General features: G+C 43.7%; 1 protein-coding gene across 2 annotated transcripts in view; it reads right to left on the bottom strand.

Annotated features, from left to right (window-relative positions):
- Nucleotides 1-22,644, bottom strand: part of RNF207 (ring finger protein 207) — a gene marked incomplete at its 5' end in the record, with an annotated part of 137,641 nt that overhangs the window by 51,793 nt on the left and 63,204 nt on the right. For both annotated transcript variants that reach the window (XM_082273313.1, XM_082273314.1), the window contains 4 exons: nt 987-1,176; nt 18,032-18,153; nt 18,264-18,332; nt 18,566-18,634. In XM_082273313.1, coding sequence (XP_082129439.1) covers nt 987-1,176; nt 18,032-18,153; nt 18,264-18,332; nt 18,566-18,634 — 450 coding nt within the window. The remainder of the gene's footprint in view (nt 1-986; nt 1,177-18,031; nt 18,154-18,263; nt 18,333-18,565; nt 18,635-22,644) is intronic.

The following is a 22,644-nucleotide window of genomic DNA, read 5'->3' as shown; positions in this document are numbered from 1 at the left end:
GTCCTAGTGTTGGGGCTACAGGGAGGGTTAGTGTTGAGATTACAGGGAGTCTGTTGGGGTTACAGGGATGGTTAGTGTTGAGGATACAGGGAGGGTTAGTGTTGAGGATACAGGGAGGGTTAGTGTTGAGAATACAGGGAAGGTTAGTGTTGAGGTTACAGGGAGGGTTAGTGTTGAGGTTACAGGGAGTCTGTTGGGGCTACAGGGAAGGTTAGTGTTGAGGATACAGGGAGTCTGTTGAGGATACAGGGAGGGTTAGTGTTGAGATTACAGGGAGTCTGTTGGGGCTCCTGGGAGGGTTAGTGTTGAGATTACAGGGATTCTGTTGGGGCTACAGGGAGGGTTAGTGTTGAGATTACAGGGAATTTTAGAATGACAGTCACAGGGAAAGTTCATGTTAGGATTAGTGTTAGGTTCAATAGGAGGGTTAGGGGTAGTAGGATAGCTGCAAGATTGGTAAAGTTAGGATAACAGAGTTTAGCATTAGGATAAGTATGAACGTTTCAAGGAGGGTTATGTTAGTGTTAGCATGAAGATTACAAGAAGGATTAATATTAGGGATACAGAGTTTGGTGTTGGGTTTAGTATGACAGTTACAAGGATGGTTAGTGTTGGGGTTATCGGAAGGGTTAGTATGACAGTTAGAAGGAGGGTTAGTGTTAGTGTTGGGGTCATAGGGAAGGATTAGGGTTATGGGGAGAGTTAGGTTTGAAAGGGAAAAGCAGAAAGCCAATATACATGAGTAGTAGGGAAGTCCCTAAATGAACAACTTATTTCAGAACCTCAACCACAAAAGCCATCAAAAGAGGCATCTCTCAAGACTGACATTTTGATCAATAAATTAGACTAGAAAATGTTATTTCTTGCAAATGATCCTGATTGATGGAGATATCAAATAATTAAAAGTTTAGATATAGAGATGATGAAAGTAACAGGTCATCTTTATGTAATTAGTCCAATTAACATTCTGCATGGCAGCTCCTTACCCTGTACGTCTCCTCATAGCTGCGGCAATGTTTAGTAAATGGGTTGTCCTCTCCTTCGGCCAGCAGGACTTTGGTGCTGATGTATCGGTGCATGGTGGGCTTCCGGACAATGGACCCAGCAATGGAAATTTTGTCACAGGAGGAACACCCGGGCATGATTAATGTCTTTGAGCACTGACCACTGGAGATCCTTGAGAACAAAACCAAAGATGTCACCAGAAACGTTTTGTTGTAAACACAGCAACTCTTTTTAACTTAACTAGCCAAAACATTGGAAAAATATTCTGCAAGGCACTTTACATCTTCTGCACATACCCAGTTCTATAAGCTGTTTAGGGCCCACAACTGTTGCAGGTTGGCAGTTAACAGACAGGTACACAAGAGCCTTGCAGAGGACTGCCATGAGTATTTTTATTTTGTTTTAAATACTTTTACTTTCAGTAGAGACAGGCAAAGGATAAAGACAATACAGAGTTGTGCGTATAAATAAGATACACATTCCAAGCCTATTCTATAGGACGCTGTTTCAATGGATAGCAGGTACAATGTCAGCAAAAAAAATAATCACACAATCAGTTATCACTTATAATAGGTTGGCATTTTAGAGACTCATTTTATTTTTGTTATTTGTCTTAAAATATACATTTTGTTCAAGTAATCAATTATTATCACTGGAAAATGACATTGACCCTTAAAAATTGTTAATTTATATTTTTTTAAAGTACGGACTAGACAGAACAGATAGATAGATCAGATAGATCAGACAGACAGACAGACCAGACAGAAAGATAGGAAAATTTTTTGTTTAAAAAAAAATAATACATTTTTTGGAAAAAGCAATATTAGGAACAATAACATAATAGAAAATGCAATAATAATAAAACAACAGCAGCATTTAAGTAATAATAATAATACTAATAATAAAAACAAATAAAATAATAATAATAATAAAAGTAGTAAATTCAGCATTCTGTTTTTAGCTATTGTTTTAGCTAAATTATTGTTACAAAAAAAATATTTTTTGTTACGACAAAATAGTATTATTAAAAACAAAACATTCTTATTATTACTACAATAATAATTAAGTAGCATTATTAAGTAAGTAGCAATATAATTATGTTTTTGACTTTTGATTTAGAGCATATTCAAGTACATTTTGTAGCTTCTAAATAAATAAAAAGTTAATCCTAAAACATAACTATAAAGTTAAAAAAAAAAAAAAGTAGTATTAAGCGAATTAGAACTGAATATATGAACTATATATATATATATATACCGTATATATATATATATATATATATATATATATATATATATATATATATATATATATATATAAATCTATCTATCTAATCTATATATATATATATCTATAGATATATATATATATATATATATATTTTTCCATTTGGACACCTGAAACAGCCCCGAGTGTTAGAAATATGGTAGTAGGGAAAATTCACTATGAAGTATAGCAACAGATTTCAGGTTTTAGGAACTTAAATAAAAAATGCAGAGGTATTTCTTCTTATCTTAACAAGATGATGTAAAATACACTCCTTTAGTAGATCAGTGCTGAAAGTCAAGCATCTGCTCTGGTAATTCATGTAAGACACACTGTTAATGGCTGTTCGATGACTGACTATCACTGTTTATAATGTAATAAAAAAAAAAAAAGAAAAATCAAATTTACCAGAAAAGTCAGATTCCCGTCTTCTTTATTATCCCGGTCTTTGGTATTACGAATCCAGCCTCAATCACTCTGTCAGTATGACAAGGCCATCTCTCCCCCGTCTAATTTCTGTGCTGCATTTAAGATGCCTACTCTCTGGGTGACGTATATATATAGCTGGTGCTAAAGACCCGAGTGCTGAGAGTTCCTTGAAATTCTGATATAAATAGTTGCAGTCAGAACACGTGCCCCACAGTTTCTGTATAACCCCGGCACTGCTAATCACCCAGGTAAAGACGCAGAGAGACTCATGTGACTTACTGTACGTGGAAAATTGTGGCGGCAGGATGCAGATAAAAGAATTGGAGCGGGAGGTTTAGTCTTTAGTTACCAGTTTCAAGCATAGAAAATAAAAATGCAAAACCTGGGTTATGTAAAGAGGACCAGTCACCACTGGGCTTAGGCAGGAATCTGAAGATTTATTTATAGTATTACCATGCAAAATGCCAAGTTTCCTATCCGGCCAGCTCACACCACCCTGTTACCGTTGTGTGCACTGAGAAAAGTACGGCTTGAAATATTTTCAGTACATGCAATCCACCACCTTGCTCTGTGCTGCAGCCAAAAGAACCCAATGAAATGCCACTTTGTGACATTTCCATAAAGTTAGATTAAAAAAAAAAAAAAAGTGTTATGTGCTAGGACTGACGCATTGGCACCACTGTCAGTCATCCTACTGCACACCAGTGGCTGCATTCTAGAGCAACTGCTGATAAGAATGGGACCGCTAAGACTGGATTAAGAAAATAATTCAGGCCAAAACCAGGCCCTGTCATGTCTTCTTATAAGATATTGGCTACTTCAAGGCTGCTGTTAGAAACCATGGTGCCCCATACAGCCAATCTGACATCCCCCCCCCCCCCTCCCCAATAAACACAGTTTACTATGCTTCAGTTATGCCGTACCATGAAAGTCCTTAATGCCCCAACCCATTCTCTAACATTATATGCTTCAGTTATGCCGTACCATGAAAGTCCTTAATGCCTCAACCCATTCTCTAACATTATATGCTTCAGTTATGAATGAACACAGTGAGTGATCTGTACCAATCACTCATTGTGTTCATTCAGGAAAGGAAGGGGCTGGTAAATATAGCATAATTACTGGAACCTTCCCCCATTCTGAAGGATCCTATTGTGTGTTTGCAGCTGCTGTCAGGAAGGAGAGGAGGGAAGCCGGCAACACTGGGGGAGTGGGGGCATACAGGGAGGCATGGGCAGTAGGGGGAAACATATGGGGCACAGGGAGGGTAATCGGTGCAGCAATTATTGGAAACAATCCCCTGTACGGCTCCCTCTGCAGGAGCTGAAAGCTGGCAGGAGGGAGAGGAGAAGAAGCCAGCTTTCAGCTGCTGCAGAGGGAGCCATACAGGGGATTGTTTCCAGTAATTCCCCCGCTGCACTTATCACCCTCCCTGCCCCCATTAGATTTACCCTGCTGCCTGGGTCCCCCGCTGGCCTGGTCCCCGTAAGGACTGGTGGTACCCCCTTATCCATAGCCCTTGGCTGCTTCCAAGTCCAAAGGGGACTTACATAGAGTGGAAAGCAAAATATGGTACAGCAAATGGTAAATGCTGTACTCCAATCCAGGGTTACAGAGCTTTATTCAGAAATAGATGGACAAATAGTTTATATTTCAAAGTTTCCTTATTTTATTCTTGCAATCACAGAAAATGGCTATGACTGATGCAATTTAAATGAAGAAATCTATGAAGAACCATTCATCCCTGCAAACATGCTGACAGAGAAAGGAGGGGAGAGGTAAGTGAACACAACTGATGACGTGCAAGGTTTCTCAACCAGGGTTCCATGGATCCCTAGGGTTCCTCTAGAGATTGCTAGGGGTTAATTCAGCAATTTTTTGCCACTCAGATAAGTTCCCACTGACACAAATGATCTTTTTAGCTCTCAGTAAGGGGGGGAAATCCTTCCCAATGACCACAAGAGTAAGGAGCATTCTTCCCACTGACACTGAGCATTCTTCCCACTCACACTAATGTATAATGAGTTGTAGATATAGTCATTTATTTCAGGGGTTCCCTGAGACCGGAGAGTTATTTCAAGGGTGTGGCTGCTACTTTATTGGCCAAACAACAGGCTGTGAGCATAGAAGTGACTCCACTGAACTTCCTAAAGTTGTACTATCCCCACCAATATTTTTACCATTTTACCATAAATCCGATCATATGGGGCAACATGACCCAGTATATCCGATCATATGGGCAACATGACCCAGTAAATGCGATCATACAGGGCAACATGACCCAGTAAATCCGATCATACAGGGCAACATGATCCAGTAAATCCGATCATACAGGGCAACATGACCCAGTACATGGTTTTAGAAAAATATATGTGCATGATTTATTGTTTTTACATCTTCACTGCTTTGTAACTCCAGATCCCTTTGCGCTGCTTCCTCAAATGTCTGGGTGGATGGGAATAAGAACATAAGAAAAGGGGAGCTATGCATTTACATGGAGGAGACAGGAGAAGGGTGGAGTGGAGAGCGGGGGAGTGGAGCGTGCGCACTGAGGAGACAGGAGGAGGGAGGAGTGGAGTGTGCGTACTAAGGAGAGAGAAGAAGGGAGGAATGGAGAGCACTGAGAAGAAGACAGGAGAGGGATGGAATAGAGAGCAGGGGAGTGGAGTGTGTGCACTGAGGAGACAGGAGAGGGATGGAATGGAGAGCAGGGGAGTGGAGTGTGTGCACTATGGAGACAGGAGAGGGATGGAATAGAGTGTGGGGGAGTGGAGCGTGCGCACTGAGGAGACAGGAGAGGGATGGAATAGAGTGTGGGGGAGTGAAGCGTACGCACTGAGGAGACAGGAGAGGGATGGAATAGAGTGTGGGGGAGTGGAGTGTGTGCACTATGGAGACAGGAGAGGGATGGAATAGAGTGTGGGGGAGTGGAGTGTGTGCACTATGGAGACAGGAGAGGGATGGAATAGAGAGTGGGGGAGTGGAGCGTGTGCACTGAGGAGACAGGAGAGGGATGGAATGGAGAGCGGAAGAGTGGAGCATGTGCATTATGGAGACAGGAGAGGGTTGGAATAGAGTGTGGGGGAGTGGAGCGTGTGCACTGAGGAGACAGGAGAGGGATGGAATGGAGAGCGGAAGAGTGGAGCATGTGCATTATGGAGACAGGAGAGGGGTGGAATAGAGTGTGGGGGGAGTGGAGCCTGCGCACTGAGGAGACAGGAGATGGATGTAATGAAGAGCGGAGGAGTGGAGTGTGCGCACTGAGGAGACAGGAGAGGGATGGAATGGAGAGCGGGGGAGTGGAGTGTCTGCACTGAGGAGACAGGAGAGGGATGGAATAGAGTGTGGGGGAGTGGAGCATGTGCACTGAGGAGACAGGAGAGGGAGGGGATGGAGAGCGGGGGAGTGGAGCATGTGCATTATGGAGACAGGAGGGGGTGGAATAGAGTGTGGGGGGAGTGGAGCGTGCGCACTGAGGAGACAGGAGAGGGATGGAATGGAGAGCGGGGGGAGTGGAGTGTGCGCATTGAGGAGACAGGAGAGGGGTGGAGTGGAGAGCAGGGGAGTAGAGTGTGCGCGCTGAGGAGACAGGAGATGGATGGAATGGAGAGCGGGGCAGTGGAGCATATGCATGGGATCAGTCATCATATTGGGGGACTTCAATTATCCCGACATTGACTGGGAAGAGGGGACTACACACTCACAGAAGGCCCGTCAATTCATGGAAACCTTACAGGATAATTACATGTCACAGTTGGTGGATTCTCCGACTAGAGAAAACGCAGTCCTGGATCTATTGATTACTAAGGACCCAGACCTAATCTCGGAGGTAGGAGTCCAGGACTACCTGGGCTCTAGCGATCACAGGATGATCACATTTAGCGTAAATAACAATATAACAAGGCAAGTGGGGAACATAAGAACCCTAAACTTCAGAAGGGCAGACTTTCCAAAATTGTACTCATTGATGGAAAGGGTAAACTGGGACCAAACCCTGGGATCACTGACCACTGAGGAAAAATGGGAATGCTTTAGGAACATATTAAACAAATGCATCCTGCAGTGCATTCCTATGGGAAATAAATTTAGAAGAGACAAAGCCAAACCTGGCTGGCTAAACCGTAATGTGAAAAAAACTTATAAGGGGAAAAAAATGGCCTTCAGGAAATATAAATCAGAGGGCACAGTATCGGCTTTCGACCAATACAAGGAGGCAAATAAGAAAAGTAAACACGAAATCAAAATGGCTAAAATCAACTTTGAGAGACAAATAGCGGAGGATAGTAAAAAGAACCCAAAGAAATTCTTTAAATATATCAACAGCAAAAAAGCTAGGGCAGAGCATATTGCACACATAATTAACGATGATGGGAGGATGGTTACAGAGAACACTGAAAAGGCAACCGCGCTGAACTTTTTTTCTCGTCAGTCTTTACACAGGAAACGGAGGGGTACACTGACCATGACTGTATGGGGTACACTGACCATGACTGTATGGGGTACACTGATCATGACTGTATGGTTAGTAGTAATACACAGGACTTGCCACTATGGCTAACAGAGGGTGAAATCAGGGAAAGGCTGGATAAACTTAACACAAACAAATCACCAGGCCGGATGGCGTACATCCGAGAGTACTCAAAGAACTCAGTAAGGTTATATCTAGACCATTGTTCCTGATCTTTGCTGACAGTATTATGACAGGAGATGTACCAGGGGATTGGAGGAAAACTAACGTGATTCCGATATTCAAAAAAGGGGCAGAGGCATATCCCGGGAAATTATAGGCCTGCCAGTCTGACATCGATAGTATGTAAACTTCTGGAGGGGATGATAAGGGACTATATCGTAGAGTTTGCTAAAGACAACAACATCATCAGCAGTAATCAGCACGGGTTTACAAATGGGCGTTCTTGTCAAACCAATCTCTTAACATTCTACGAGGAGGTGAGCTGTGAGCTAGATAGGGGCAGACCAGTGGATGTGGTGTACTTGGATTTCACCAAGGCGTTTGATACAGTTCCCCACAAGCGCTTAATTTATAAAATAAGGTCTGCAGGTATCGACCGCAGGGTTTGCTCTTGGATACGGAATTGGCTAAAAGGGCGTGTCCAAAGGGTGGTAATAAACAGCGCATACTCAGACTGGTCTGAGGTGGTGGTAAGCGGGGTGCCCCAAGGCTCAGTCCTGGGACCAACCTTGTTCAATTTATTCATAAACAGCATTGAGGACGGGATCAGTAGTTCTATATAAGTTTTTGCAGATGACACAAAATTGGGAAGGGCAATAACTGCACAGCATGAAGCAGATATCCTACAGAATGACCTGGACAAAATAACAGAGTGGCCTAAGACATGGCAAATGAGGTTTAATGTGGAGAAGTGTAAGGTTTTGCACTTGGGGACTAAAAACATAAAAGCACAATACATGTTGGGGGGGGGGGGGCCTTTGGGGGAATCAAAAATGGAGAAAGATCTGGGAGTCTTGGTAGATGATAGACTAGGCAATAGCATGCTATGTCAAGCGGCAGCTGCCAAAGCCAGCAGAATATTAGCATGCATAAAGAAATGGATGTATTCCAGAGATAAGACTATAATCCTTCCACTTTATAAAACTCTGGTCCAACCGCATCTGGAGTATTCTGTCCAGTTCTGGTCGCCAGTCCTCAGGAGGGATGTGTTGGAGCTGGAGAGGATCCAGAGAGGGGCAACTAAGCTAATTAGGGGATTGGAGGACCTTAATTATTACGTCTGCAATCGCTTGATTTATTCTCCCTGGAGAAGAGACGCCTGAGAGGGGACATGATAGCAATTTATAAATATCTCAATGGTGATCTCGGCATAGAAAAAAAGCTATTCAGTCGTAGGGAGTGCATGAGGACTCGAGGGCATACAATGCGATTAGAGGAGAAGCGTTTTAACCTCAGGCAACGTGGGGGGTTCTTTACTGTTAGAGCTACAAGATTGTGGAATTCTCTACCACAATAGGTGGTTTCTGCGGGAAGTATGGTGGCTTTCAAAAGACTCTTAGACGTACATCTCAAGGATCAGAACATTCAGGGGTATGTGAGATGATTACGGCCACACACAACTACACAGTTTGAACTGGATGGACTATTGTCTTTATTCAACTTCACCTACTATGTAACTATGCATTAAGGAGACAGGAGAGGGATGGAATGGAGAGTGGGAGAGTGGAGCGTTTGCACTAAGGAGAAAGGAGAGGGGAGGAGTGGAGAGCGGGAGAGTGGAGCATGTGCACTGAAGAGACAGGAGAGGGATGAATGAAGAGAAGGGGAGTGGAGCGTATGCACTGAGCAGACAGGAGAAGGGAGGAGTGGGGAACAGAGGAGTGGAGCACTGAGGAGACAGAAGTTAGATGGCATGGAGAGCAGGGGAGTGGAGCGTGTGCACTGGGGAGACAGAAGAGGGGTGGAATGAAGAGCAGGGGAGTGAAGAGTATGCACTGAGGAGACAGGAGAGGGATGAATGAAGTGCAGGGGAGTGAAGAGTATGCACTGAGGAGACAGGAGAGGGATGGAATGGAGAGTGGGAGAGTGGAGCGTTTGCACTAAGGAGAAAGGAGAGGTGAGGAGTGGAGAGCGGGAGAGTGGAGCATGTGCACTGAGGAGACAGGAGAGGGATGGATGAAGAGCAGGTGAGTGGAGCGTATGCATTGAGCAGACAGGAGAAGGGAGGAGTGGGGAACAGAGGAGTGGAGCACTGAGGAGACAAGTTAGATGGCATGGAGAGCAAGGGAGTGGAGTGTGTGCACTGGGGAGATAGAAGAGGGGTGGAATGAAGAACAGGGGAGTGAAGAGTATGCACTGAGGAGACAGGAGAGGGGTGGAATGAAGAGCAGGGAAGTGAAGAGTATGCACTGAGGAGACAGGAGAGGGATGGAATGTAGAGCGGGAGAGTGGAGCGTGTGCACTGGGGAGACAGAAGAGGGGTGGAATGAAGTGCAGGGGAGTGAAGAGTATGCACTGAGGAGACAGGAGAGGGGTGGAATGAAGAGCAGGGAAGTGAAGAGTATGCACTGGGGAGACAGGAGAGGGATGGAATGTAGAGCGGGAGAGTGGAGCGTGTGCACTGAGGAGACAGAAGAGGGGTGGAATGAAGTGCAGGGGAGTGAAGAGTATGCACTGAGGAGACAGGAGAGGGGTGGAATGAAGAGCAGGGAAGTGAAGAGTATGCACTGGGGAGACAGGAGAGGGATGGAATGTAGAGCGGGAGAGTGGAGCGTGTGCACTGGGGAGACAGAAGAGGGGTGGAATGAAGTGCAGGGGAGTGAAGAGTATGCACTGAGGAGACAGGAGAGGGGTGGAATGAAGAGCAGGGAAGTGAAGAGTATGCACTGGGGAGACAGGAGAGGGATGGAATGTAGAGCGGGAGAGTGGAGCGTGTGCACTGAGGAGACAGAAGTTAGATGGCATGGAGAGCAGGGAAGTGGAGCGTGTGCACTGGGGAGACAGAAGAAGGGTAGAATGAAGAGCAGAGGAGTGAAGAGTATGCACTGAGGAGACAGGAGAGGGATGGAATGTAGAGCGGGAGAGTGGAGCGTGTGCACTGGGGAGACAGAAGAGGGGTGGAATGAAGTGCAGGGGAGTGAAGAGTATGCACTGAGGAGACAGGAGAGGGGTGGAATGAAGAGCAGGGAAGTGAAGAGTATGCACTGGGGAGACAGGAGAGGGATGGAATGTAGAGCGGGAGAGTGGAGCGTGTGCACTGAGGAGACAGAAGTTAGATGGCATGGAGAGCAGGGAAGTGGAGCGTGTGCACTGGGGAGACAGAAGAAGGGTAGAATGAAGAGCAGAGGAGTGAAGAGTATGCACTGAGGAGACAGGAGAGGGATGGAATGGAGAGCGGGAGAGTGCTGAGGTCTACGACACTTTATGTTTTTTTCACTTCAGGGTTTAATAACACTTTAACAGCAAAAGGCTGCTGTTTCTGGCAGAGCTGGACAAATCACAAAAGTGGCTGGACAGAATCCCATACGCTTTGACAGATAAGACACTACACATATACTGTATGTTTTAGTTGTTTGTCTAAAGTTCAGCTGTAAATTGCCATTTCATTCTCCATTTGAGAGTATAAAGCAATTCTTCCTAAGTGCTGAGCCCCCCTCTGCGGTTCATGTGTTATTCTTTTGTCTGCTTTTCCTGGAATCGTCAGTTCAGGCAGTGCTGGATGTTGTAGGAACCAGGCGGCCTGCCTGTCATTAATCCCTACAGCTGTTTTCATTCTTTGGTGACAAGAACATGCAGCCAAACCCCAACCCCCAGGGTCAAGGGCAATTAGCAGCAAATGTGACAGAGCGTGCGGAATAATCAGCGCACAGCATCTCCCAGGATCACAAAACACGGAAATGGTAATAACTTCAAGATGCCGCTTCATACATCACATTCTCTTGGCACAGAAAAGTTATTGAGTGATAATAGTTTGCAGTGCAGTAATAATGACAAACGCTACAACTTGACAAACTAATAAATTCTGCACTTCATTTACTGAAAATCTTCCATACTTACACAATGGGATTTTTTTTTTGAAGTGGATTAAAGACATTTATGTTACAAATTGTAGTTTTCTTAAGGAGGAATTGCCGTTTGCAACATTTTTCTTTTTTACACACAATACAAGAATACCAAATACACACCTTGGAAATGTCGCAAGACATTGCATCCTGACGCAATGGAGGACCTCAACACCACCAACACTGACAGACTGGTACCATTACATGCGCCAAACGGCAGAGATGGAGGAACTGATAAGCGTAGCAAAGGACAACTCTTCCAAATTCACCTAAACCTGGGCCTGTTTGTACCACTTTCAAGAATCCTTAACCTTACAGCCTTAACCACTTCTGGATCGGAAGGATTTGCCCCCTTAATAAACAGGGCATTTTTTTTTGATTCAGCACTGCATTACTTTAACTGCACAATTGCGCGGTCGTGCGACGCTGTACCCAAATAAAATTGATGTCCTCCCCCCCCCCCCCCCCCCCACAAATAGAGCTTTCTTTTGGTGGTATTTGATCTCCTGTGCGATTTTTATTTTTTGCGCTATAAACAATTCTGGAAAAAAAAAATATATATATTTTTCACTTTCTGTGATATAACATTCGCAATAAAAAAAAAAAAAAATCAAATGTTTTCATAATTTTAGGCCAATTTGTATTCTGCTACATATTTCTGGTTAAAAAAAAACCCAATAAGTGTATTTTAATAGGTTTGCGCAAAAGTTATCGCATCTACAAACTAGGGGAAAGATTTATAACATTTTTATGTTTTATTTTACTAGTAATGGCTGCGATCTGCGATTTTTAGCGGGACTGCGACATTGCGGCGGACAGATCGAACCCCTAAATGACATTTTTGGGGGTACCAGTGACATTACTGCAGTAATTAGTGCTAAAAATATGCACTGTTACCGTAATGACACTGGCAGGGAAGGTATTAACCCACGGGTAATCAATAGGGATGATCGACCGGTTCGAGTCGACCATCGGTTCGACCCGAACATTGACTGTTCGAGGTTCGGCCGAATTTAGAACTTTTTGCTGAAAAAGTTCGGAATTCGGCAACCAGAACCGACCAAAATGCAATGGGACAGGAAATGGGCTTTAAAAGCCAGAGATTGGACCAGAACCATTAGCAAAAGCCAATTGAGGGGGCAGGAGAATGCTAGGAATGTGATTGGAGTGACTAGGGGGTCCCTAGGCCAATCATTAGTGAATACGCCCCACAGTATATAAGATAGCCCCCGCCATATTCCTAGCATTGTAATACAGGGACATGGAAGAGAGTGGAAGCAGTTCTGTTAATTTTGCTTCAAAAGTGTCATTTAGCAATTATTAGTGTGAGGAAACGGATATCTAGTGTAGTTAGGGTGCTAGTTTCCACTTTAGTTAGATGCATAAATGTAGTTTCTGTAGGGAAAGTGTTAAGTGTCAAGGTGACCGTAATGTAGTGTAGGGTGAACTGACTGTGACTGCTATGGCAGGGTGACCAAACCCTTCCATATCAGGGTGACCGCTATAGAGAAAAGCTAGTTTCTCTGAAGTCACTTTCACTGCAGTAATATGGCTTCGCCCCTGTCAGCTTGCTTTTTGGCTGCAGGCGTCTTTAGGGATTTTTTGAGCACATGTTTGGAGTCAGGCATGACATCTGAACATGTGTATAGGGGGTATATATACACACCCATGTATGTATATATATACCTGGACATATATAGGTGTGATAGTAGCAGAAATATATGCTTGCGCTAATGAAATCATTTACACTAATATGACTCCGCTCCTATAACACCTATATATGTGTAAGTGTAAAATACATATAAGTATGTGTGTATATACCCCTATACAGAAGTTCAGATGTTTTGCCTGCCTCCAAAGAACCCAAAAAAATGCCCAAAAAAACGCTAGCGCCAAAAAAAAAAAAAACGCCCAGGTGTGTTGTTGCAGGCATTTTCTTGGGTTCTTTGGAGGCAGGCAAAACATCTAAACTTGTGTATAGTGGTATATACACACACATACTTATATGTATATATACACCTAGACATATATAGGTGTTATAGGAGCGGAGTCATATTAGTGTAAATGATTTCATTAGCGCAAGCATATATTTCTGCTACTATCAAACCTATATATATGTGGTGTGGGGTGCGCTAAACAACAAATAAATAATGAATATATAACATATATCTATATGTGAACCAAATCAACAAAAGTAAATATATATAACATATATCAATATGTGAAGCCAATTAATAATGCAAATCAATTGGTGCATAAACATAAAAGTTCATAAGTGTCCATAAATATTGTGCAGGTGAGTAGAATTGTATTCTATCCAAATAATACGTGTATCCACCACCGAGTGAAATTCATCCTTACCAAACGGAAATAAATAAGGTGCAACTATAGTTTCTTGTGCTGAAAAATTATCCAATCTCCTTGTGAACAAACACCACGTGTAAATCACCAAGAATTAGCCTCTTACCGGATGGTAATAGGTATGCACTTGTTCAGTGAAACCACCGCCTTGCTTCCTCTTTAAAATCCTGAAGTGGGATGTAGAACCGCTCTACCTTTCTTTCTCCACTAGATGGCAACGAGTACCAGCAAGAAACACAGCCTCATCCTTCTTTACAAGCTCACAAAACCACCGTGTATTAAAGGAAAAAGAAGGACTAATAGTGTATTACCCTTGAGATTTATTCAAAAACAGTTGATAATGCACTTACAATTAGATGTCTTGTATTCAGCATAAACATACGAATTCCTGCAAAGGCTTGCGGCCGGCTGCAGCACGGACCGCAAGTTGTGTGTGACGTGTGCGCCTCCTAATCTGACCGGTTTCTTCCCATAGGACTTCTACTGAGACAGGAGTACTGGCGCATCGTCACTTCCGCTTTCCACCTGTATAAATAAAGCTATTAGTCCTTCTTTTTCCTTTAATACACGGTGGTTTTGTGAGCTTGTAAAGAAGGATGAGGCTGTGTTTCTTGCTGGTACTCGTTGCCATCTAGTGGAGAAAGAAAGGTAGAGCGGTTCTACATCCCACTTCAGGATTTTAAAGAGGAAGCAAGGCGGTGGTTTCACTGAACAAGTGCATACCTATTACCATCTGGTAAGAGGCTAATTCTTGGTGATTTACACGTGGTGTTTGTTCACAAGGAGATTGGATAATTTTTCAGCACAAGAAACTATAGTTGCACCTAATTTATTTCCGTTTGGTAAGGATGAATTTCACTCGGTGGTGGATACACGTATTATTTGGATAGAATACAATTCTACTCACCTGCACAATATTTATGGACACTTATGAACTTTAATGTTTATGCACCAATTGATTTGCATTATTAATTGGCTTCACAGATTGATATATGTTATATATATTTACTTTTGTTGATTTGGTTCACATATAGATATATGTTATATATTCATTATTTATTTGTTGTTTAGCGCACCCCACACCACATATACATTTATCTATATTCAAAAGCACTGAATACCGGGAGCAGCTTCAACACACTATCAGCGCACCCATCCCCCCTTACAATATCACACCTATATATGTCTAGGTGTGTATATACATATAAGTATATACCCGTATACACAAGTTCAGATGTTTTGCCTGCCTCAAAAGACCCCAAAAAAATGCCCAAAAAAACGCTTGCTACTAAACCGGCAAGGTGTGAAAAGAGAGAAGCCACTAACCTGTTCTATAAGTGATCTAATACAAATTATATTTTTTTCTGGTTCTGGACATGCTACAGAGCTGAAACTCCACAGGTACACATTTTAGAGCCCCCAGACACTAAATCCAAAGAATTTTTTTATTTTTTTTTTTTTTAATTTTTTCAATAATTGGCTCTCTTTTAAAAATGAAAATTTTTAAGAACTTTTTTTGTGTGATTAATAGTCCCTGGGGTATGACCCAGAACCCTAGGCACTTTTTAGGGGCATTTATTGGGTTTTAGGGCTTCAAAATGGTGTTTTTTGATTACCGAAGTTCGGGTCCCATTGATTTCAATGGGGTTCTGAAATCCGGGCCGAACTTTCGGGAAGTTCGGATGTTCTGGCCGAACCGAACTTTTGAAAAGTTCGATCATCCCTAGTGATCAAAGGGTTAAGTGTGAGCCTAGGGGAGTGTTTTCTAACTGTATTGGGGAGGTACTTCTGGAATCAATACAGAGACCTCTGATCTGAAATAGGAGGATCACAGGCGCTCTCTGTGTTCATTCCAGAGAGAACATCGGTCTGCTGTGTTTACAGGTACGGCGGTTCCCGCAGCTGAGCCAGCCTGTTGCAGTATATCTGCGGAGGGCGAGCGGTTGACAAACGGTCAACCTTACCGTCAGATCCTAATTGACTATTATTTTATTCTGATCCTGATATCTGTGAGATTGAGAACCTCTACACTCATTCTTCTGTCAAATGTCCCTAATTCCAACAAATATACCTGATATCACCTCTCCTGAACTAAGTGTCACCAGACCAATATATCTTAGATTATTGATGCTTATAAATAGCTGTCCTTGCCCCATGGCCCTCCTACTGCCCCACTTCCCCTTTGTCTTCCGATGTTTACAACATCCTTCTTTAACCATTTGCTGACCACTTGCTCTCCCTCGCAGGTTGGCTCTATTGCGCGAAACAAGGTACCTGTACGTCGTTTAATGCAATAGTCGGCGAGGGCGCGAGCCGATTGGCCACAGGGGGAGACAATCAGTGGGACTAGCAGATTCGATGTCCACCAGGCCACCCACAAATTCTTCCCGGAGAGGTAGAATGACGGCCTGCCAATGTAAACAAGGCAGACGGCCGTTCTGTCAGGGATGAATACAGGGATCTTGTGTTCCTGCTAAGCGGGAATAGGGATCTCTGAGTTCATCCAGTGAACCCATCCCACACACAGTTAGAAAGCATCCTCTAGGGACACATTTAACCCTTTGATCACCCCTGGTGTTAACACCTTCCCTGCCAGTGTCATTATTACAGTGACAGTGCATATTTTTATCACTGATTACTGAAATAATGTAATACAGGAAAAACAAAATTGCGCTACAGTGTACAATTAGAGCAGCAACTCAAAAGTGAGTTATACACCAATAAAAATATAAAAAAAATTATAAGTTGTGCTATATGCAAAAATTAAACATAAATGTGAAAATAGAATACACGAAAAATATTTTTGATATGAAAACATAATTAATAACATTATAAAACAGAAATGTGATCCATTAAGATGATTAACCTGTGCAAGTCCAACAAAATGTAAACACGTATATCTCCAACCATGTCATTTACACATGGATTTCCCCCGCAAAACACCTTCCACCAACAAGACAGGATGACCTGCTTACCAGAAATATACACCTCAATGGGTCCACAGCGCTTAGAGTTAAAACCCAACCAAGGCCTTTATCTCCGAAGAAATATAAGGACTCTCCTCTGAATACCTCCAACCATTAATCCAGCTTGGCAGCCTTTTCGGAGGGTGACACTCCATTGTATGCTCCCGAGGACGTGTGTAGGTGATGGGCACTGGCTGACAAATGCCTTTTTCAGAGAGAGGTGCAACCTCACTCCATCCATCAAATACACTTGTCCCTCTATTCCTTACAATGATGGGGCACAGTCCTCCCCACTGAAACCAATGATGGGGCACTATTCCTCCCACTGAAACCAATGATGGGGCACTATTCCTCCCACTGACACCAATGATGGGGCACTATTCCTCCCACTGTCGACAACGATGGGACACTATTCCTCCCACTGTCGCCAACGATGGGACACTATTCTTCCCACTGATACCAATGATGGAGCACTATTCCTCCTACTGACACCAATGATGGGACACTATTCCTCCCACTGACACCAATGATGGGACACTATTCCTCCCACTGACACCAATGATGGAGCACTATTCCCCCCACTGACAGAAATAATGGGGCACTATTCCTCCCACTGACACCAATGATGGGGCACTATTCCTCCCACTGACACCAATGATGGGGCACTATTCCTCCCACTGACACCAATGATGGGACACTATTCCCCCCACTGACAGCAATAATGGGGCACTATTCCTCCCACTGATGGGGCACTATTCTTTCCACTGACACCAGTGATGGGGCACGAGTCTTCCCAATGGTGGGGCTCTATTCCTTCCACTGACACCAATAAAGGGGCTCTATTCCTCCCACTGACACCAATGATGGGGTACTATTCCTTCCACTGACACCAATGATGGGGCACTATTCCTCTTACTGACACCAATGATGGGGTACTATTCCTTCCACTGACACCAATGATGGGGCACTATTCCTCCCACTGATACCAATGATGGGGCACTATTCCTCCCACTGACACCAATGATGGGGCACTATTCCTTCCACTGACACCAACAATGAGACACTACTCCTCCTACTGACCACCAACTCTGAGGCCATGTTTATGCTTAATGATGGTGGGCCTGGGACATTTTCTACGTCCACAGACCACAGTCTAGCCCCCCTAAAGACTACAGGACAATAAACTGGCCCTTTGTTTGAAAAATCTAGAGAACCCTGCTGTAGAGAAAAGGATGCTTGAAGTGAGATGACAAGAAGTCTTTTTTGTAAAAGTTGCCAATACCTGTAAAGGAGAGGACTTGGTACCACGTGATAAAAAAAATAAGGGAGGAAACTCTTGGTGAGTTATGTGGTGATAGATGTGGGGTGATGTGGGGAATGCTTTCCTATGTTCTCAGGAACGTCATGTAGCTACAAGATCTTCTCCACAAGGTAATGGATACACCTCCGAGGTATTGGATAGGAACACTTACATGCTTCCATTCCCATGTCCTGCTCCTCCACAACCGCTGCTCACATTGCCAGGCCGGCGAAGGTTCAGCATCAACAGTGGTTCCAGGCAACGCACAAACTCTGCCCCATAGTCTGTATTGATCTGCAGACCAAATAGAATTTGTTACAGTAATTAACATGAAAAGTCCAAGAAACTGTACAAAAACATGAAGAAGATGCAAAGAAAGGTTGAACACTCGCTCCGGTATTTACCTTGCTGCTCTGCGATGGTCTCAAGCGATACGGGAGTTTCACAATTTTCTGCAGTCTTTCCATCAGTTGCTGAAAGAGCGATAAATAGAAACCAATAAATAGTTCAGCCGAGCTAGACTTTACTTTTACCAACTTACAGATGGAACAAAAATTCAGTAAAAATCATCTTTTTAGACCTTTAGATCAAACTGAAAATAATGTCAGGCTTTCGGCCGCCACCCAACGGTTGGCACTATTAGCCCGGTAGGGTGCCACCTCTGTCTGACTATGAACACACAGTAGATCATTTTATAACTACTTACATAACCCAAGTCCAGGAACTCTGCCTTGTTTGCTGAGCTCAGGAAAGCTGAATATGTGACAAGATGGACCTAAGAGAGAAGACAATAATGGCTATGTACCAAGAAAGTGTCCTCTGAGCAGGAACAAACAGTCAGGTTTTACCTGATGTAGGTGCCCCAGTGATACATAAACTTACCAGCCACTTTATTAGGTACACCTGTTCAATTGCTTGGTAACACAAATTGCTAATCAGCCAATCACAAGGAAGCAACTCAATGCATTTAGGCATCTAGATGTGGTGAAGATGACTTACTGAAGTTCAAATAAAGCATTTGAATGGGGATTGAAGTGACTTTGAATGTGGCATTGTGGTTGGTCCAGATGGGCTGGTCAGAGTATTTCTGGGATTTTCACACACAACCATCTCTCGGGTTTACAGAGAATGGTGGGAAATAGAGGAAATATCCAGTAAGGGGCAGTTGTGTGCCTTCTTGAAGTTAGAGGTCAGAGGAGAATGGGCAGACTGGCTGGAGACGATAGAAAGGCAATAGTAACTCAAATAACCACTCATTACAACCAAGGTATGCAGAATACCATCTCTGAAAGCACAACACATCCAACCTTGAAACCGAGGCTACAAATCGCACAGGATCGCCAAAATTGGAAAAAACGTTGCCTGGTCTGATGAGTCTGGATTTCAGCTGTGACATTCAGATGGTGAGGTCAGAATTTGGCGCATGGATCCATCCTGCCTTGTATCACCGGTTCAGGATGGTGGTGTAATGGTGTGGGGGATATTTTATTGGAAAACTTTGGGCTCCTCAGTACCAATTGAGGATGGTTTAATTGTCACGGTCTACCCGAGTATTGTTGCTGACCATGTCCACCCCTTTATGACTACAGTGTCCCCATCTTCTGATGGCTCCTTTCAGCAGGATAATGCACCATGGCACAAAGCTCCAATCATCTCACCACTGGTTTCTTCACCATGACAATGAGGTCACTGTCCTCCAATGGCCTCCACACTCACCACATCTCATCCAATAGAGCACCTTTGGGATGTGGTGGAACGGGAGATTGGCATCATGGATGTGCAGCCGACAAATCTGCAGCAACTGCGTGATGCTATCATGTCACTATGGAGCAAAATCTCTGAGGAACATTTCCAACACCTTGTTGTATCTATGCCACGAAGTATGAATGCAAAAAAGGGTCCAACCCGGTCCTAGCAAGGTGTACCTAATAAAGTGGCTGGTGAGTGTATGTATAAGAATAAATATAAAAATCATGCAATAAACCATGAAAATATAATCACATTTTCAATTGTAGCCAATGATGATATTGATAATAAATTTAAAAAATTGATTTTTTAATACTAACCTGTAAAATCCATTTCTTAAAGTACATCACGGGACACAGAGCCATAAATAATACCATATGGGTTCTATAGCCACCTACAGGTGAAGGACACTGGCAACCAATAAGAAAGGATGTACCCTTATATAACCCCTCCCACGCAGGAGGTACCTCAGTTTTGTAGCAAGCAATAAAAGACCCCATAGAAGAGGGGAGGGACCTCTGTGTCCCATGATGTACTTCAAAAATTGGATTTTATAGGTAAGTATGTATTAAAAAAAATCAAGTTTTCTTTTCGTACATCACGGGACACAGAGCCAAAGATCATAACATATTGGATGTCCTAAAGCAATGCATCTGAGGGGAGGGGACACCAAAAAATACCGCCGTCCGACCACAAGAAGGATTAAACCGTCGCCTGCGGCCAAAAGCAGATTCTTCCTGGGTTCCAACATCCACTTGACAGAAACAAGTGAACGTATGCACCGACGACCAGGAAGCGGCCTTGCAAATCTGAGCCATAGAGTTTTGATGGCGAAGTGCCCAAGAGGCACCTACTCCTCTGGTAGAATGTGCCTTTACAGGAAAAAGCGGGACCTAAACCATACGCCTGGGTAATAACCTGGAGAATCCAATGAGAAATCGTAGACTTAGATGCTGCCAACCTCTTTCCTGTGCCCTTCTGGCAGAACAAACAAGCTCTCGTTCTTACGAATCTGAGCTGTTTCCTGTAAATAGATCTTAAATGCACGCATTACATCAAGAGAATGCAGTAACTTTTCCTCCTCTGAGAGAGGATCTGAAAAAAAGGAAGGTAGTATAATGTCCTGATTCAAATGAAAGGCGGACACCACCTTGGGCAAAAAACCTGGGTGTGGATGTAGAATCACCCTATCTTGATGAAAAATCAAGAATGGCTCTTTACAAGAAAGACCTGCTAGTTCCGATACCCTTCTAGCTGAAGTTATCGCAATCAAAAAGACCAGTTTTCTGGTCAGAAGAACCAGGAGAACCTGCCCCAAAGGTTCAAAAGGCTGTTTTTGTAAAACTGCCAGCACCAAATTTAAATCCCGAGGACATAATGGTGGCTTCACAGGTGGAAGCATACGTAACATTCCCCGAAGGAAGGTCCGAACCAACGAATGGGAAGCATTGGAAGAAAACCGATAAGGCTGAAATTTGCCCCTTAATAGTGCTCAAGCCTACTTTCATAGCTAACCCTGCTTGAAGGAAAGCTAGAATTCTCGCGATGATATATTTGCGGGGATGCCATTTCCTGGTTTCACACCAGGTAATGTAGGATTTCAAGACCTGTAATGAATGTTCCTAGAGACTGGCTTCCTAGCATTTATCAGGGCCAGATACACCCCGCTCCTTCAAGATTAAGGCTTCAATAGGCAAGCTGTCAAATTTAGAGACTGTACAGCAGGGTGGAATATCAGACCTTGAGAGAGTAGGTCCAGATGCAGTGGAAGGGCCGAAGGCCTTGTTACTGCCAACCTTTGTGCATACCAAACCAGACGCTGGACCGGCTGTAATGCTGACTTTGCCAAGTTCAGTATCCAACCCAGACATTCTAGGAACTGTACTGTCTAGAGCACATTTCAGCTTAGAGCCGAAGCTGATCGATCTATAATAGATCGTCCAGATATCCTATTACAGATATCCCTCTGAACCTTAGGATAGCCAATGCTGGAGCTAGGATCTTTGTGAACACTCTTGGATCCGTGGCTAACCCGAAGGGCAGGGCCACAAACTGAAAATTACGGTTTTCTATTGCAAAGCATAGAAACCTTTCATGAGCCTGGAATATAGGCATGTGAAGATATACATCCTTGATGTCTATGGATGCTAGAAATTCCTCTCCCTGCAGAGAGGCTATGACTGAACTAATTGACTCCATACAGAAATAATGAATGTTCAAAAACTGGTTTAGAGCTTTGAGATCCAGAAAAGGTCTCACGTCCCCATTTAGTTTGGGGATTATGAACAGGTTTGAGTACAAACCCCTGAACCTTTTTATCTCCAGAACCTCCATTATCACTCTTTGGGCCCTCAGCTGGTGCAACGTCAGAAAGAGAGATCTTTTTAGGGGATCTGTTGGTATACTTGACTTTACAAACCGAGGATGTGGGAACACCAGAAATTCCAGTTTGTACCCCTGCGAGATGGTGGAGATAACTCAGTTGTCTTGGATTGTTTCCACCCAAACCTTCGAGAACTGAAGCAGCTTCCCTCCACCCAATTGAGTGGGGGCGCCCCTTCAAGGAGTAGGCTTAGAGGAAGACTTGGCTGATCTCTGGGCCCAGGGCTTTTTCTGCCCCTGCCCCTGAAGGCTCCGGTTACAGTTCCGGACCCAGATGGCGGAGGCCATCGTCATCTTCTGGAATTAGAAGCACTGGTAGTATGAGTGCTGGCATTCTTAAAAGAGGGATGCTTGCTCTTCCTTTTTACAGGTAGCAACGTACTCTTCCACCTCAAGCTCTTTTGGACATACTTATCCAGATCATCACCAAAAAGGCGTTCTCCCTGAAAAGGGAAGCCAGCCAGCCACTTTTTACATGGCAATTTCGCAGACCAGCTCTTTAACCAAAGGATTCTGCACATATGCACGGTCATCAGAGCAAACCGTGACATTTGTCTTATGGAGTCCATAAGAGCATCCATTGTGAAACAAAGATCTGACAGATCTTCCACAGACTCTCCTTGAGAAGGAACTGTCTTGGACACTCGCTTCATATGG

This window comes from Pelophylax lessonae (assembly GCF_965119305.1).
Source record: "Pelophylax lessonae genome assembly, chromosome: 12".
In the NCBI taxonomy this organism is placed as follows: domain Eukaryota; kingdom Metazoa; phylum Chordata; class Amphibia; order Anura; family Ranidae; genus Pelophylax; species Pelophylax lessonae.
The sequence above is the reverse complement of the archived record's forward strand: the minus strand, read 5'-3'. Positions and strand labels throughout refer to the sequence as shown.